The sequence below is a fragment of the Hemitrygon akajei genome, chromosome 2 (genome assembly GCF_048418815.1).
Source record: "Hemitrygon akajei chromosome 2, sHemAka1.3, whole genome shotgun sequence".
Lineage (NCBI taxonomy): Eukaryota > Metazoa > Chordata > Chondrichthyes > Myliobatiformes > Dasyatidae > Hemitrygon > Hemitrygon akajei.
The window spans coordinates 18,346,982-18,361,981 of NC_133125.1; the positions used below are offsets into that span (position 1 = coordinate 18,346,982).

Genomic DNA, 15,000 nt, shown 5'->3' on the forward strand with positions numbered 1-15,000 from the left:
TCTTCCCAATGTAATACTGAGTTATGGCCCTTCGCACCTCCCGCTTTTTCATTGACGATCTCACCTCTGTGAGGCTTAACCCCTTCGCCAAATTTACCAAGTCTAATTTGGTGGCCGCCTCTAGCGCCCCCAGAGTCGGGTTTCCCATAAATTCCTCCACGTCCATCTTTGCTGGTTTCCCGTCTGGCTACCCGCTTACCAGATCCAAGTTTGGACTTACAATCCCGATTCACTGGCCTCCCAATTTGGTGTCAAATCCTGAGACAAGAACCCCCAAGTTGTTACGAACCCCGTAACTGGGTCACTTACCAGCGAAGATAGAGAGGTCCGTTGAAGTCTGATGGTACTATTTTTAAACGTTTTTATTTATAAAGGGGCACAAAAGTAAGGTTAATACAAACATTCAGATAATATACGTCGTCAATACTCAATCTAAAGCGCGGGTATAGTAATAATCATCAATAAGAAGTAGCTCTATCGTTTTGTCTAGGGGTAAAAATATTGTCCGATGGAAATATAAAAGTCTCTCGAGCTCATGCAGGCTTTAGCCTTTTGGGGACCGCTGGGTTTCACGTGTTGGAGAGAGAGAGAGAGATTTTTGGTGAGAAAAGAAACTTGCCCAGTCTTTTAGGACGCAAACCGTTGAATCGGGAACGTGGGTTCCCCGTTGTTAGTTCAAAGTCCTTTTCGGTGTTATCAGCCACCCGTTCCCCAGGCCAGGGGAAACGGACCACACGTGGCTTCCGAATAGCTTCCCGTTATCACGGGAGCGATGAGCGATGGTGTCTCCTTCTGGTGCGTCGCTAGGGGACTGCCCGCTGCCGCCCCTCTTTTATCTTGACTTGCAGGGTTGTAGATGTCAATCAGGGTGGGGTGATGCAATCCCCAGCCCACATTGCCCGAGGGTGTACACGTAGCCCTGAGAGCTGGCACGTAGTATAGGATCGCAATCCACAAAGGTGTCTCCAAGAAACAATGGCCAAATCTGTTGCTTTGTCCTGCTGAGGATTCTCTCTCATTTCCTGGGTCCAAGACCCAAATTAATAGCGATCTTGTGATTCTCAAGAAGGAGGGGGCTGGGATCATAACACCTCCCACAGTCCACAGAAGTACAGGATAGTGTTAGTAATTGTGGGCATGCTGTGCTGCTGTTGGAAGCATGTCAACACAGCCAGCTATCCCCAGCACATCCCCGGAATTTATTGGTTGTTGACGCGAACAATGCATTTCACTGTATGTTTCGATGTCTGCTACAGGAAGGCATCAGAGTTGGTATGAGAGTGGTCTGCAGTCTAACTACAAGTGATTGTCTTGAACATTTCTCTTGTGATAGCAAGACCCTCTTGGCCATTGATAATGTAAGATGCTACAAGTCTATTTCCGTTGTTTATTGACAAGTCGGATGGCAGAGGAGCTGCGTGCTCTCGGCTGTGATAAGGACTAGGCCTCAAGCCGCAGGCTTGCCTGCTGCAGCGTCCAGGAGAGGACATGCTGGAGGCGGTGTAGCGTAGTGCCCCTGCTGAGTTGGGGGCCGGTCCCACCCATCAGTGCTGCCCTCCAGGGTTCAATCGGTGGAATGTCAATCTAGATTGTGTGTGTGCATGCGTACGTTCATCTGCAGACTGCTGAAGACTGCTTGTTCTTACCGATATCACCCCTAGACCATAAATTTACAGGGCACGCCACTCAGGCAGTTGGAATATATATATATTTTTAATGCATGGCAGTATGTATACTTGCTATCTTATATGTGATACATGTGCCTTGCGCTGTGTATGACATTTGGTACTGTGTTTTGCACATTGGCCCTGGAGGAACACTGTTTTGTTTGGTTGCATTCATTGGTATTCATGTATAGTTGAACGATAATTAAACTTGAACTTGAACTTCAACTTAGAAGTAAGTCATCCCGAACCCCAGGGGAATTCTTAGGAACATAGAACACCACAGCACAATACAGGCCCTTCAACCCAGGATCTCGAGTTTACCTTTTGACCTACTCTAAGATCAATATAAACATTCCTTCCAAAATAATTCTGCTCATTTCCATTTTCTATCATCCATTGTGCCATTTGTATAAGCTATTTCCACTCTGGCATCTCTCTTCTCTATTCCTTTTTTCATCTTGTACACCTCTCTCAAGTCACCTCTCATTCTCCTTCACTCTAATATGTACAAAGTTCATGGTCACTCCTTCTTGTTCCTCTTAAGTAATAGAAAAACAAGAAGTGACTATGAGCTTTGTGCCAACTTTGGCCTTTTGAGTAAAACCCCCTTTTCACTCAGAAAGCCAAAGGCTGCACTGAAACATTGAAGTTGATACTGCATGTTGTCTGTTTTCTCTGAGAGTTAACACCAAGTGTTTGAGAAGAGGCCCACATTTTCCAGAATATTGTTATGGAATATTGAATAGTGCGGTCGTTTTGTAAAGGACGTTTTGTTTTGCATACAGCAATGAACATGCAAACAATGATTTGGAGATGACATCCAAGCACGTAACCACAAGCATTGTCAGCATTACTGGGATGAAGTGGTCTAGTTTTGAAGTGGAGGCAGTAGTTTCCTGTTAGCTCAGTAAATTGGGTCCTTTCTAGCCAGAATTATGTAGGAGATAGGGTTGAAAGACAGACTGAAGAGAGCGTAAGGCTGATGATGCAGTCTTGTTCGAAACCGTCCAGCAGTGAGAGTGAATCTGTTGTCGACTCATTGGTTAGGATCACAATTTACAAGTAACTGTAAGATAGAGATGAACTCCAGCAGCTGGCTGAGCTTTAGGATTCCTCCACTGTCCCTCCTTCCAGTCTGAATACTTATCAGAAGAACTAAACATAAAACTATAACATAATATAGAGTAGTTATTTGAAAAGTGGGCATCAAAAAGGAAGAGAGAAAGGAATCATAACTAGAGTGGAGAGGACTGAGTGGGCTCTTCCAATATTAAAATTGATTGATTTCCATTCAAGAACAGAATCAGAATCAGATTTAATATCACCGACATAAGCCATGAAATTTGTTAACTTTGGGGCAGCAGTGCAATGAAGTACATGATAACGTAGAAAGAACCTGAATTACAGTAAGTACATGTATGTATATTAAATAGTTAAATTAAGTAAGTAGTGCAAAGACAGGAATTAAAAAGTAGTGAGGTAGTGTCATGGGTTCAATGTCCGATGAAGAAGCTGTTCCAGAATGGCTGAGTGTGCACCTTCAGGCTTAAGTACCTCCTTCCTGATGAGAAGAAGGCATGTCCTGGGTGGTGAGGGTCCTTAATGAGGGACGTCGACATTTTGAGGCATCACTCTTTGAAGATTTCTTGGATACTATGGAGGTTAGTACCCATGATAGAGCTGACTAATTTTACAACCTTCTGCAGCTTAATTTGATTCTGTGTAGCAGCCTTCCCCCCTCCCCATACCAGTCAGTGGCACAGCCAATCAGAATGCTCTCATTGGTACATCTATAGACATTGTTGAGTCCTTTTTTTAGGTGACATACCAAGCCTCCTGAAACTCCTAATACAGCTGCTGGCTTGCTATTTTTATAACCGCAGAACTTGAAATTGCTCACTCTCTCCGCTTCTGATCCATCTATGAAAGTTATTGTGTGTTCCCTCATCTTACCCTTTCTGAAGTCCACCATCAGCTCTTTGGTGTTAATGACATTGAGTGCAAGGTCATTGCTGTGACACCACTCAACTAGCTGGTATATCTCGTTCCTGTACACCCTCTTATCACCATCTGAGATTCTGCCAAATTTATAGATGGCACATAAGCTATGCCTAGCCACGCAGTCATGGGTGTAGAGAAAGTAGAACAGTGGGCTAAGCACACACCCCTGAAGTGCACCAGTGTTGATTGTCAGGAAGGAGGAGAAATCATTACCAATCTGCACAGACTGTGGTCTTCCGGTTTGGAAGTCAAGGATCCTGTTACAGAGGGCTGGGATCTGTTGCTTATCAATCAGAACTGTAGGAATGATGGCATTAAACACTGAGCTATGGTTAATAAGCAACATCTTGACATAGGTATTTGTATTGTCCAAGTGATCCAAGGTTGTGTGGAGGGCCAATGAGATTGCGTCCGCTGTCGATGTATTGCAGCGATAGGCAAACTGCAGTGGCTCCAGGTCCTTGCTGAGGCAGGAATTGATTCTAGCCATGACCAAGCTCTCAAAGCACTTCATCACTGTAGACATGAGTGCTGCTGTGTGATAGCCTTTTCGGCAACTCACACTGCTCTTCTGGGCATTGGTATAATTGTTGCCCTTTTGAAGCAGGTGGGGACTTCCAAATGCAGCAATGAAAGATTGAAAACGTGCTCGAACACACCTGCCAGTTGGTTGTCACAGATTTTCAGAGCCCGACCAGGTACACCATCACGGCCCATCACCTTGTGAAGGTTCACCCTCCTGAATGACCACCTGAACTTGGCCTCCAAGACGGAGACCACAGGGTCACTGGGTACTACAGGTATCCTCAAAGCTGTAGTTTTACTCTCCCTTTCACAGTGAGCATAAACGGCATTGAGCTCATCTGGCAGTGAAATGTCGCTGCCATTAATGCTATTAGGTTTCACTTTGTACGAAGTAACGTTCTGCAAACCCTGCCAGAGTTGATGTACTTCCAATGTCGCCTTCAACCATGCTTAGAATAGATTCTTCACTCTTGAAATAGCCCTCACAAGTCATACCTGGTTTTCTTCTGCAAACCTGGGTCACAATGCCTGTGCAAATGCCACAGATCTAGCCCTCAGCAAACTACAAACCTCCTGGTTTACCCATGGCTTTTGATTTGGGTATGTGTGGTATGTTCTTGTCGGCATACATTCATCCACATGGGTTTTAATGAGGTCAGTGACTGCTGTGTCATACTCATTCAGACTCAAAGATGAATCCCTGAATACAGTCCAGTCTACCAATTCAAAGCAGCCCTGTAAGCACTCCTGCACCTCCCTGGTCCATACCTTCTTGGTCCTCACTACTGGTGCTGCAGTCTTCAGTCTCTGCCTATACTCAGAGAGTAGAAGTACAGCCAGGAAGGAACAGATCTTCAAGAGTGTGGGTGTGAAATAGTATGGTAAGCACTCTTGCTTAATATCTACCACAATTTAGACTGCATGCTCGATAACAGTTCCCCTATCACCAAAATATAATTAAAATTCAGACTTATACTTCACCTCATGCACTTCTAATGAGAAATAATAACAATTCATATGATGGTGATGCTTAGCCAAATGAAAATCCCTGCATGAATAATTTATGCTCTCTATTTTACAGTAATGTTTACATTTTAAAATAACTTAAATGCTATTAAATCATTGATTATATTGCAATCTAATCAGAAGAAGAATTCTTTTAAAATCATGTATTTAAGTTGTTTCGATTTGGTGCTTGTTCTCAGTTTATCATTTTAAATATAAATACTTTGCTATCTCGTTGCTTCCTCTAGGCCTAATAAATGCTTTCAAACTCTCCATAGAGTTCTCTTCAATGCCATGGTCATCTGAGAATAAGGATAACCAACTTCAAACCAAGCACAAGTCTCATGGTCTGCCCAGGACTGGGAGTGCTTACAGCAAGCACTTCAAAATACTGGAGAGATACCACCAATTCTGAATCTGGAAGACCACCAAGATCCAGTGGTAAGGCAAGAGAACCACTGTTAACACCCAGTCAATACCATCGTTCAGGCTCCCATTTAAACTTGGTCGGCTTTGCTGGTAATGATCTGAGGAAGCCCTTAGAATGTTTCTTGAATAGAAAGCAAGTTCTATGAGGATGGCTTGAGCAAGCTAAGGCTTTTCTCTTTGGGCGGGAGGCTAAGGCAAAATTGATGGAGGTAATATGATAAAAGGCATTGATCAAGTTGGCAGCTAGAGATTTTTTTCCCCCAGAGTGGAAATGGCTAATATTAGGGGGCAAAATGTACCTAAGGTTGTCATAGCCGGGGGTGGCAGTGGGGATAAGCTCCCACAACCTATAAAGTGCTCCAAATGACATGCGTCTCTAACAGCCACTGACAACCAAGTCTGACTCTTGGCCTTCACGTGTGGCTTAGTTACTAGGCCCGCAGAACTGTTTCTACTGACGAGAGAAGGGGCAAAAGTGGACCACTGGCACCTCAAAACCAGTTGCTTTGGGCAGGTTGGGCTTGTCAGCCTTGGACAGCAGCCTGCCTAGGAGAGGGGAAACTCTGATTTTAAACCACTGCTGCCTTGCGGCCATACCCACCCATTGGAAAGGCTTCGGGCGTTAACCCCGAGGAAGAAATCTGGAGCCGGGGTCCCTAAGGCAGTTTGATGTTGTTTAAAACTTCACTCTGGCAACCTCTGTGATGACACCGGTGCTAAGCTGTATCGACACTTGCCCCTCCCTTGGACAACATCAGTGACGGGGAGAGGGGGAACCCGCTGCATGGGCAACAGCCGGTTCTTCAAATCTTCCCACCCAGGCTTGTGCCCTGGAGAGGACACAGTCCATCAGAGGCACAAACCCATGATTCCCTGGGATCGATGGCTGCCTACTACTAGGGGGCACACTTTGGGTTGGGAGGAGAGTAGAAGGGGAAGATGTTAGAGGTAGTTTTTGTTTCCACATGGGGAAAGGTAGGTATCTGAAATGCACTGCAAGGGATAGCGGTAGAGGCTCATACATGAAGGACATTTAAGAGACTCTTGGACAGATAAATGGATGAAAGAAAGAAGGAGGCTATATGGGAGGGAAGGTCTGATTGAACACAAAAGATTCTGCAGATGCTGGAAATCCAGAGCAACACACCGGAACTCAGCAGGTCAAGCAGGATCTATGGGAATAAATAACATTTCGGGCGGAGACCCTTCATCAGGACTTGATGAAAGGTTAGATTGATCCTGGATTAGGTTAAAGTGTTGGCACAACAGCATGGGCTAAGGGCCTGTACTGTGCTGTACTTACCTATGTTCTAAAAGTTAAAGTGTGTAGAGACACAGAGCAACATCTGCACTACTCCTAGGAATTTGTGGCCCATTTTCACTCAAATTAGCAAAGGAGCCTTTGAGGGGGCAGTGAAAACCTCCACTTTGTGCATCAAGAGCTCACAGAAGGCTGGTGTAAGTGTTAGTGTGCTTCTCTCAAACTAACCATCCACTGGCCTGACAAATACATACTGTCCCACCTATAGCAAATTTGTGGGTAACATATAAACTGCATCAGCTATCTCCAAACTCACACACTGTAACTTGATGAGATTGTTAATCCCAAGGAACTGTCCAACAAGGAAAAGGTTTAACTAATTAGGAACTAAATTGCTCTAATTGTTCACATCATACTTGACTGAGAGTATATCTTCAATATACTGTTATAAACCTTTTGAACTACTAAGGAATTTGCAGTATTACTACAGTAGATTCCGGTTAATTGGGCCTTTGGTTAAACAAGGTAGCCACTTATTTAGGGTAACTCTTAAAGGACAAAAACAAATCAAGAAAATAGTCAGGTGTGGTGAACTAGATATACCTGTCTGACTGCTCCTGTGGCTCCTCCCACAGACCCTGCTGACTGCTCCTGTGGCTCCTCCCACAGACCCCTGTATAAAGGTGACTGTGGGCTGCTGCTCTCCCTCATTTTCCCCAGGATGTAGTGTTGTTTATTCTTCCAGTCAATAAAAGCTGTTATCTCGCTTCCTAAGTCTCAGCGTGAGTTATTGATGGTGCATCACCAGGATTCCCTTCATTTATTTGGGACGCTATGCTGTTTAATTGAGGCAGAAAACTGTTGCCGAACATCTTCTAAATAGTGTCAGTTGCTTGCACGTGATATGATTTTTGTCACTCGCGAGTCATAAACAGTAAAACAACTCAGAACCATTCTGATCACTTTGGTTTCAAGTATTCAGACGTGAAGTTGCCAGAAATGGCTGGGAGTGGAAAGGAAACTATTTCACTACTTGAACAAGTTAGGAACTGTGAAGAACTTGAAGGTATCAACAATCATCTTGAATGTTACAATGATTTGGAGGATGCAATCATTGAAAGCATTGTATGAAGGCAGTCCTCTATCTTCACTAGGTGTCTGCACTGATTTTGTTCACTTACAGTCAATCATTGAATGAATTCTTTTGTTGATAACTATTAGGAACTATTATGACAGTTTCATAGTAATGTAGTAGCTTTGGTCGTGCTCTAATTTACTCTCCAATTCATTTAACTACATTATTTGTTACTCAGTTAAATGATAGTTTCCCTTTTTTATGCCTTTTTAAATATTTCCATGAAACCTCAGCTTATTGTGGCAGGCACTTAATTGGGCCAAAATGTACTAGTCCCAATGAATCCTAATTAACCAGAATCTACTGTAGTTACTTTTTGGTATAATTTGAGTCTTTATAAATAGAGATATTTGGCTGTTCGATTAGAGCAGTTTTACCTGTTTTTCTTAAAGCGTGAGGATAATGTATGCACCCACTACAGGTAGATCTCAGTCCAACTCAGATGGTCCTCTGATCTTCATGTAATACAAATAACTGTTTAATGATTGAGAGGGTGTTAATTGTTCTAATTTTATCACTGTTATTGGATACAGAAACCAGATGAAAATTGGTTCAATTCCCAGACATAAGCAGAATGAAATTTGAAAAAGCAACCAATGGCCAATAAAATAATTTAGATTTAATCTCTAAATGAACAGATGAATCACAATGCAAACATACACTTCCAACTAAACATTGGTTGGTGGAATAAAAATATAAGAAATCTAGAGTAAAACCATTTGGCTACTTTTGCTTACTCTACCATTCAAATAGTCTCTTATCAATTCTATTATTATTCTCTAAGTCTATGGTTGCCATCTCCTTAATAATTTCTACCACATTGCAGCAATTTCTTCCACATTGATTTCAGACTAATTAGTTTACGGTTTTTTGTCTTCTTTGCCCTCCTTTCATAAATAGTGAGATTATATTTGACTATGCTGAGTTAGTCACCTTGTATAAAAGTATTGGATTTGTTCCAGAGTTAATTGTTGCAGTTTAATATAATTAACTGTGAAACATAATAGTTTAAAGTAAATTCAGCAATGAAGGAGTGAGAATTTCTCAAAGCCAGTGTAACAGCACAAAAAGCTTAACATTAGAGAATAATGAATGATAAATCAAATATATGACCACTATATGTGTTGATTATGGTATTCAGTTCCCATAGATCAAAAGCAACATTAAATGCTTTACTTTTGTTCAGATTTAAAGACATTTTCAACAATTAACAACACATACAAAATACTGGAGGAACTCAGCTCGTCAGGCAGCATCTATTGAGAAGAGTGAAGAGCTGACATTTTGGGCCAAGACCTTTCATTCCTGAGTCCTGATGAAGGGTCTCGGCCTGAAATGTCAGCTCTTTATTCCTCTCCATTGATGCTGTCTGACCTGATGAGATCTTCCAGCATTTTGTGTGTGTTGCTCTGGATTTCCAGCAGCTGCAGAATCCCCTATGTTTTCAACAATTAACAAGTGCTTCCATTTCTGATTGTGAACATGATTGGTTGTAGTGACAGAGTGTGGTAAACTACATATACCTGTCTGGACTGCTCCAGTGGCTCCTCCCACAGACCCCTGCTGACAGCTCCTGTGGCTCCTCCCACAGACCCCTGCTGACTGCTCCTGTGGCTCCTCCCACAGACCCCCGCTGACTCCTCCTGTGGCTCCTCCCACAGACCCCCTGCTGACTGCTCCTGTGGCTCCTCCCACAGACCCCCTGCTGACTGCTCCTGTGGCTCCTCCCACAGACCCCTGCTGACTGCTCCTGTGGCTCCTCCCACAGACCCCTGCTGACAGCTCCTGTGGCTCCTCCCACAGACCCCTGCTGACTGCTCCTGTGGCTCCTCCCACAGACCCCCGCTGACTCCTCCTGTGGCTCCTCCCACAGACCCCCTGCTGACTGCTCCTGTGGCTCCTCCCACAGACCCACTGCTGACTGCTCCTGTGGCTCCTCCCACAGACCCCCCTGCTGACTGCTCCTGTGGCTCCTCCCACAGACTGGCTCCTCCCACAGACCCCTGCTGACAGCTCCTGTGGCTCCTCCCACAGACCCCTGCTGACAGCTCCTGTGGCTCCTCCCACAGACCCCTGCTGACTGCTCCTGTGGCTCCTCCCACACACCCCTGCTGACTGCTCCTGTGGCTCCTCCCACAGACCCCCTGCTGACAGCTCCTGTGGCTCCTCCCACAGACCCCTGCTGTCTGCTCCTGTGGCTCCTCCCACACACCCCTGCTGACTGCTCCTGTGGCTCCTCCCACAGACCCCTGCTGACAGCTCCTGTGGCTCCTCCCACAGACCCCTGCTGACTGCTCCTGTGGCTCCTCCCACAGACCCCCTGCTGACTGCTCCTGTGGCTCCTCCCACAGACCCCCTGCTGACAGCTCCTGTGGCTCCTCCCACAGACCCCTGCTGACTGCTCCTGTGGCTCCTCCCACAGACCCCTGCTGACAGCTCCTGTGGCTCCTCCCACAGACCCCTGCTGACTGCTCCTGTGGCTCCTCCCACACACCCCTGCTGACTGCTCCTGTGGCTCCTCCCACAGACCCCTGCTGACTGCTCCTGTGGCTCCTCCCACAGACCCACTGCTGACAGCTCCTGTGGCTCCTCCCACAGACCCCCCGCTGACTGCTCCTGTGGCTCCTCCCACAGACCCCTGCTGACAGCTCCTGTGGCTCCTCCCACAGACCCCCCTGCTGACTGCTCCTGTGGCTCCTCCCACAGACCCCTGCTGACTGCTCCTGTGGCTCCTCCCACAGACCCCTGCTGACAGCTCCTGTGGCTCCTCCCACAGACCCCTGCTGACAGCTCCTGTGGCTCCTCCCACAGACCCCTGCTGACAGCTCCTGTGGCTCCTCCCACAGACTGTGGCTCCTCCCACAGACCCCTGCTGACAGCTCCTGTGGCTCCTCCCACAGACTGTGGCTCCTCCCACAGACCCCTGCTGACTGCTCCTGTGGCTCCTCCCACAGACCCCTGCTGACAGCTCCTGTGGCTCCTCCCACAGACCATGGCTCCTCCCACAGACCCCTGCTGACAGCTCCTGTGGCTCCTCCCACAGACTGTGGCTCCTCCCACAGACCCCTGCTGACTGCTCCTGTGGCTCCTCCCACACACCCCTGCTGACAGCTCCTGTGGCTCCTCCCACAGACCCCTGCTGACAGCTCCTGTGGCTCCTCCCACAGACCCCCGCTGACTGCTCCTGTGGCTCCTCCCACAGACCCCTGCTGACAGCTCCTGTGGCTCCTCCCACACACCCCTGCTGACTGCTCCTGTGGCTCCTCCCACAGACCCCTGCTGACTGCTCCTGTGGCTCCTCCCACACACCCCTGCTGACTGCTCCTGTGGCTCCTCCCACAGACCCCTGCTGACTGCTCCTGTGGCTCCTCCCACACACCCCTGCTGACTGCTCCTGTGGCTCCTCCCACTGACCCCCTGCTGACTGCTCCTGTGGCTCCTCCCACAGACCCCTGCTGACAGCTGTGGCTCCTCCCACAGACCCACTGCTGACAGCTCCTGTGGCTCCTCCCACAGACCCCTGCTGACTGCTCCTGTGGCTCCTCCCACAGACCCCCCGCTGACAGCTCCTGTGACTCCTCCCACTGACCCCTGCTGACTGCTCCTGTGGCTCCTCCCACAGACCCTGCTGACTGCTCCTGTGGCTCCTCCCACAGACCCACTGCTCCTGTGACTCCTCCCACAGACCCCTGCTGACTGCTCCTGTGGCCCCTCCCACAGACCCCTGCTGACTGCTCCTGTGGCTCCTCCCACAGACCCACTGCTCCTGTGGCCCCTCCCACAGACCCCTGCTGACTGCTCCTGTGGCCCCTCCCACAGACCCCCGCTGACTGCTCCTGTGGCCCCTCCCACAGACCCCTGCTGACTGCTCCTGTGGCTCCTCCCACAGACCCACTGCTCCTGTGACTCCTCCCACAGACCCCTGCTGACTGCTCCTGTGGCTCCTCCCACAGACCCACTGCTCCTGTGGCCCCTCCCACAGACCCCTGCTGACTGCTCCTGTGGCCCCTCCCACAGACCCCCGCTGACTGCTCCTGTGGCCCCTCCCACAGACCCCCTGCTGACTGCTCCTGTGGCTCCTCCCACAGACCCCCGCTGACTGCTCCTGTGGCTCCTCCCACAGACCCCCTGCTGACTGCTCCTGTGGCTCCTCCCACAGACCCCCGCTGACTGCTCCTGTGGCTCCTCCCACAGACCCCCGCTGACTGCTCCTGTGGCTCCTCCCACAGACCCCTGTATAAAGGCGATTGAGGCCTGAGCCCGGCCTCATTCTCCAGGATGTAGTGTTGTTCATTCTTCCAGTCAATAAAAGCCAATATCTCGCTTCTTACGTCTCAGAGTGAGTTATTGATGGTGCATCACAGAGCTGAATAGTTGTGGAATTCACTTGATCCTCTGCTGCTGTGCAAAAACAAAATGCTCAACTATGGAAGACAACCAAGCAGACTTAAATGATGGTATTGGAAATATATTCTGGAGTTCATTCGCTTATCAATGAAGGCAAAGAAATTAGAGGGCAGAGGCTGTAAATTACGCAATAAATCCAGTAAATTTACTTTATTGTTTAAAATGACTGAATTGCAAAACACTTTTAAACATTTATCTTATCAAAGCACTCAACAAGATAGCAATTCTGAATAGTTCAATATCTTTAATTTGTTTATTTACAGATTTGTTCTTGTGTTCTATTTTTAATGTTTGGATAAGAAAACAGAAATAATTAACTATAATTCAACTGGAACAGTTTTGCAAAGTTTTTTTGATATTAATGTGTAACAGTAGTCAATGGGAAAGGATGCTTCTTGCTCTTTAGCAAAGACTTAACCTTCCCCCATTCTATTCCTACCTACTAAATAATGAATTGAATCTTTGGTTGCTCACATTAAAGGCTGTCAGACCATCACTCTGCACATTTAGCTAGATTGAAGTAAATGAACAGTGTGTGTGAGGTAAGTACACTGGGCATGCTCATGTGTTTAGTGTTAGCTCCTAAAGAGAAATCTCTCCCCCAGTACGTCGTGGACACCTAACTCGGGCAGCTTAGGCAATTAAAAGCAACACATTTAATTTCACTATAAATTGTAGATGTGTGCGACACAAGCAACATTTATTTTGTCTCATTCTGCCTATTTTCCTGTTAGAATAGGATGACTGTTCCTCCTCATCAAGCCACAGCTCACATCCTCAGCCTTATGGACAATTGATGGTATTGGAAAGATATTCTTGACTTCATTTGCTTATCAGCGAAGGCCAAAGAAATTAGAGGGCAGAAGCTGTAAATTATGCAATAAATCCAGTAAATTTATTGTTTAAAATGACCAAATTACAAATACTTTGCCAATGTTCATTCAGGTTCCATTCTACTCTACTTTCAGAAGCATCGAACAATTTTCATATTTATTTCCCAGTACTTTCTTCCATCTTTTTAAGAAGGAATGCTTTGTGCTTGTATACCGTGCTACTCATGAAGCAGTGGTATTTCTGCAGTACATTACCAAGCAGACAGTTTGCATGCGGAATAGAGTTGGCAAAAATCTCTCAAGAACACACATACCAGATGTCAACGCTACAGATTGGGACATCTTTCCTTTCATTCTCCTTCAACCACCCCTTTGACTTTGTAGGCTGTTGGAAAGAATTAACTACCTTGCTTTAGCTGGGCTGTAGGAGATGGTTAAGTCAAAGCTGGAACAAAAAGACTATGTAAGCATTAAAATACAGTGTAATTCCAACAGAAAATGCTGGATGAACCCAGGAGTTCGGACAGCATCTGTGGCCTTCATCAGGGTCTCTGACTGAAATGTCACCTGTTTATTCCTCTCCATAAATGCTGCCTGACCTGCCGAGTTCCTCCAGCATTTTGTGTGCGTTACTCCGGACCTCCGGCATCAGCAGAATCCATTCCGTTAATTCCAGATTTTATGATGCTGTAACTTTAAGTTGTTCAAGGTCTCAAGTAATATTTAATATGATGACTTTTTTAAAAAAAAGTTATTTTTGGCAAATAGCTCTCTATATAGGCCAGATGTCACCCCTTCCATAAAATGCATCAAAAAACCTTCTCTGTTCTTAGCCACCACTCATGTAGTTTGAGTACTTTTCATGTTTTTCCATTTTGCGGTGACAAATTCAGGCTTTTGGTTACATGTAGGTTTTACATTTAACTATATATAAAAATCGCACTGATAACAAGACATTAAAAAACTTGGGTCCTCAATCAGATCCAAATAATTGATCCATTATACATCACAAATCAAGAGAATTGCTTTTGGTAAAGATACAAACGTGTAGATCTTCAAATGCAGAAATTTGCATTGCTGTCATATTTTTAAAATATACCAAGTAATTTATTTTGTCCTCATACACTGTACATTCTTTATCACACAGTTGTCTCATACACAGTTCATTCATCAAACACAGTTAAATTTTGGTCCTTGTCCTCAGTACTGGTTTCAGTATTGGACCCATTAGACAGGGGTTCAGCAGCTCTTGGAGGTTTATACAGGAAATGAGCTGCAGTGATGGCAATAACGCTGAACAGTTTGCAAGGTGCACCTGAAACAAATCACACCAATTTAGAATATGACGACACTGATTTATATAGCAGAGAAAGAGATGCATACTATTATCTGCACTTTACCTCTTGTACCTAATAAAGTAGTCATTGAGCACATGTTCATGGTCTCCTGCTGCTGTGTTCAGAGATGCTCTCTGAATACACTGGTTAGTTGAGCTACTGTCACCTTCCTGTCAGCCTGACCCAGTCTGACTATTCTCCTCTGACCTCTCTCACGAACCCGCAGAACTGCCACTCTTTGTTTATTGTAAATTCTAGTGATTGCTGTGTGTGAAAAGTCGCAGAGGTCAGCAGTTCCTGAGATACTCAAACCACCCCCTCTGACGCCAAAGAAAACAGTGGATACTCTGGGTGCACCTTATGGATTTTGGTCTGTTGATCATGAAAATCAGCATGAAAT

At 46.1% G+C, this 15,000-nt stretch overlaps 1 protein-coding gene across 1 annotated transcript in view; it reads right to left on the reverse strand.

Annotated features, from left to right (window-relative positions):
- Nucleotides 1-12,609: 12,609 nt before the first annotated feature.
- LOC140739507 (solute carrier organic anion transporter family member 4C1-like) overlaps nt 12,610-15,000 on the reverse strand; it is an 83,462-nt gene continuing 81,071 nt past the window's right edge. The window contains exon 13 of the mRNA XM_073067871.1: nt 12,610-14,578. Coding sequence (XP_072923972.1) covers nt 14,427-14,578 — 152 coding nt within the window. The 3' untranslated portion in view covers nt 12,610-14,426. The remainder of the gene's footprint in view (nt 14,579-15,000) is intronic.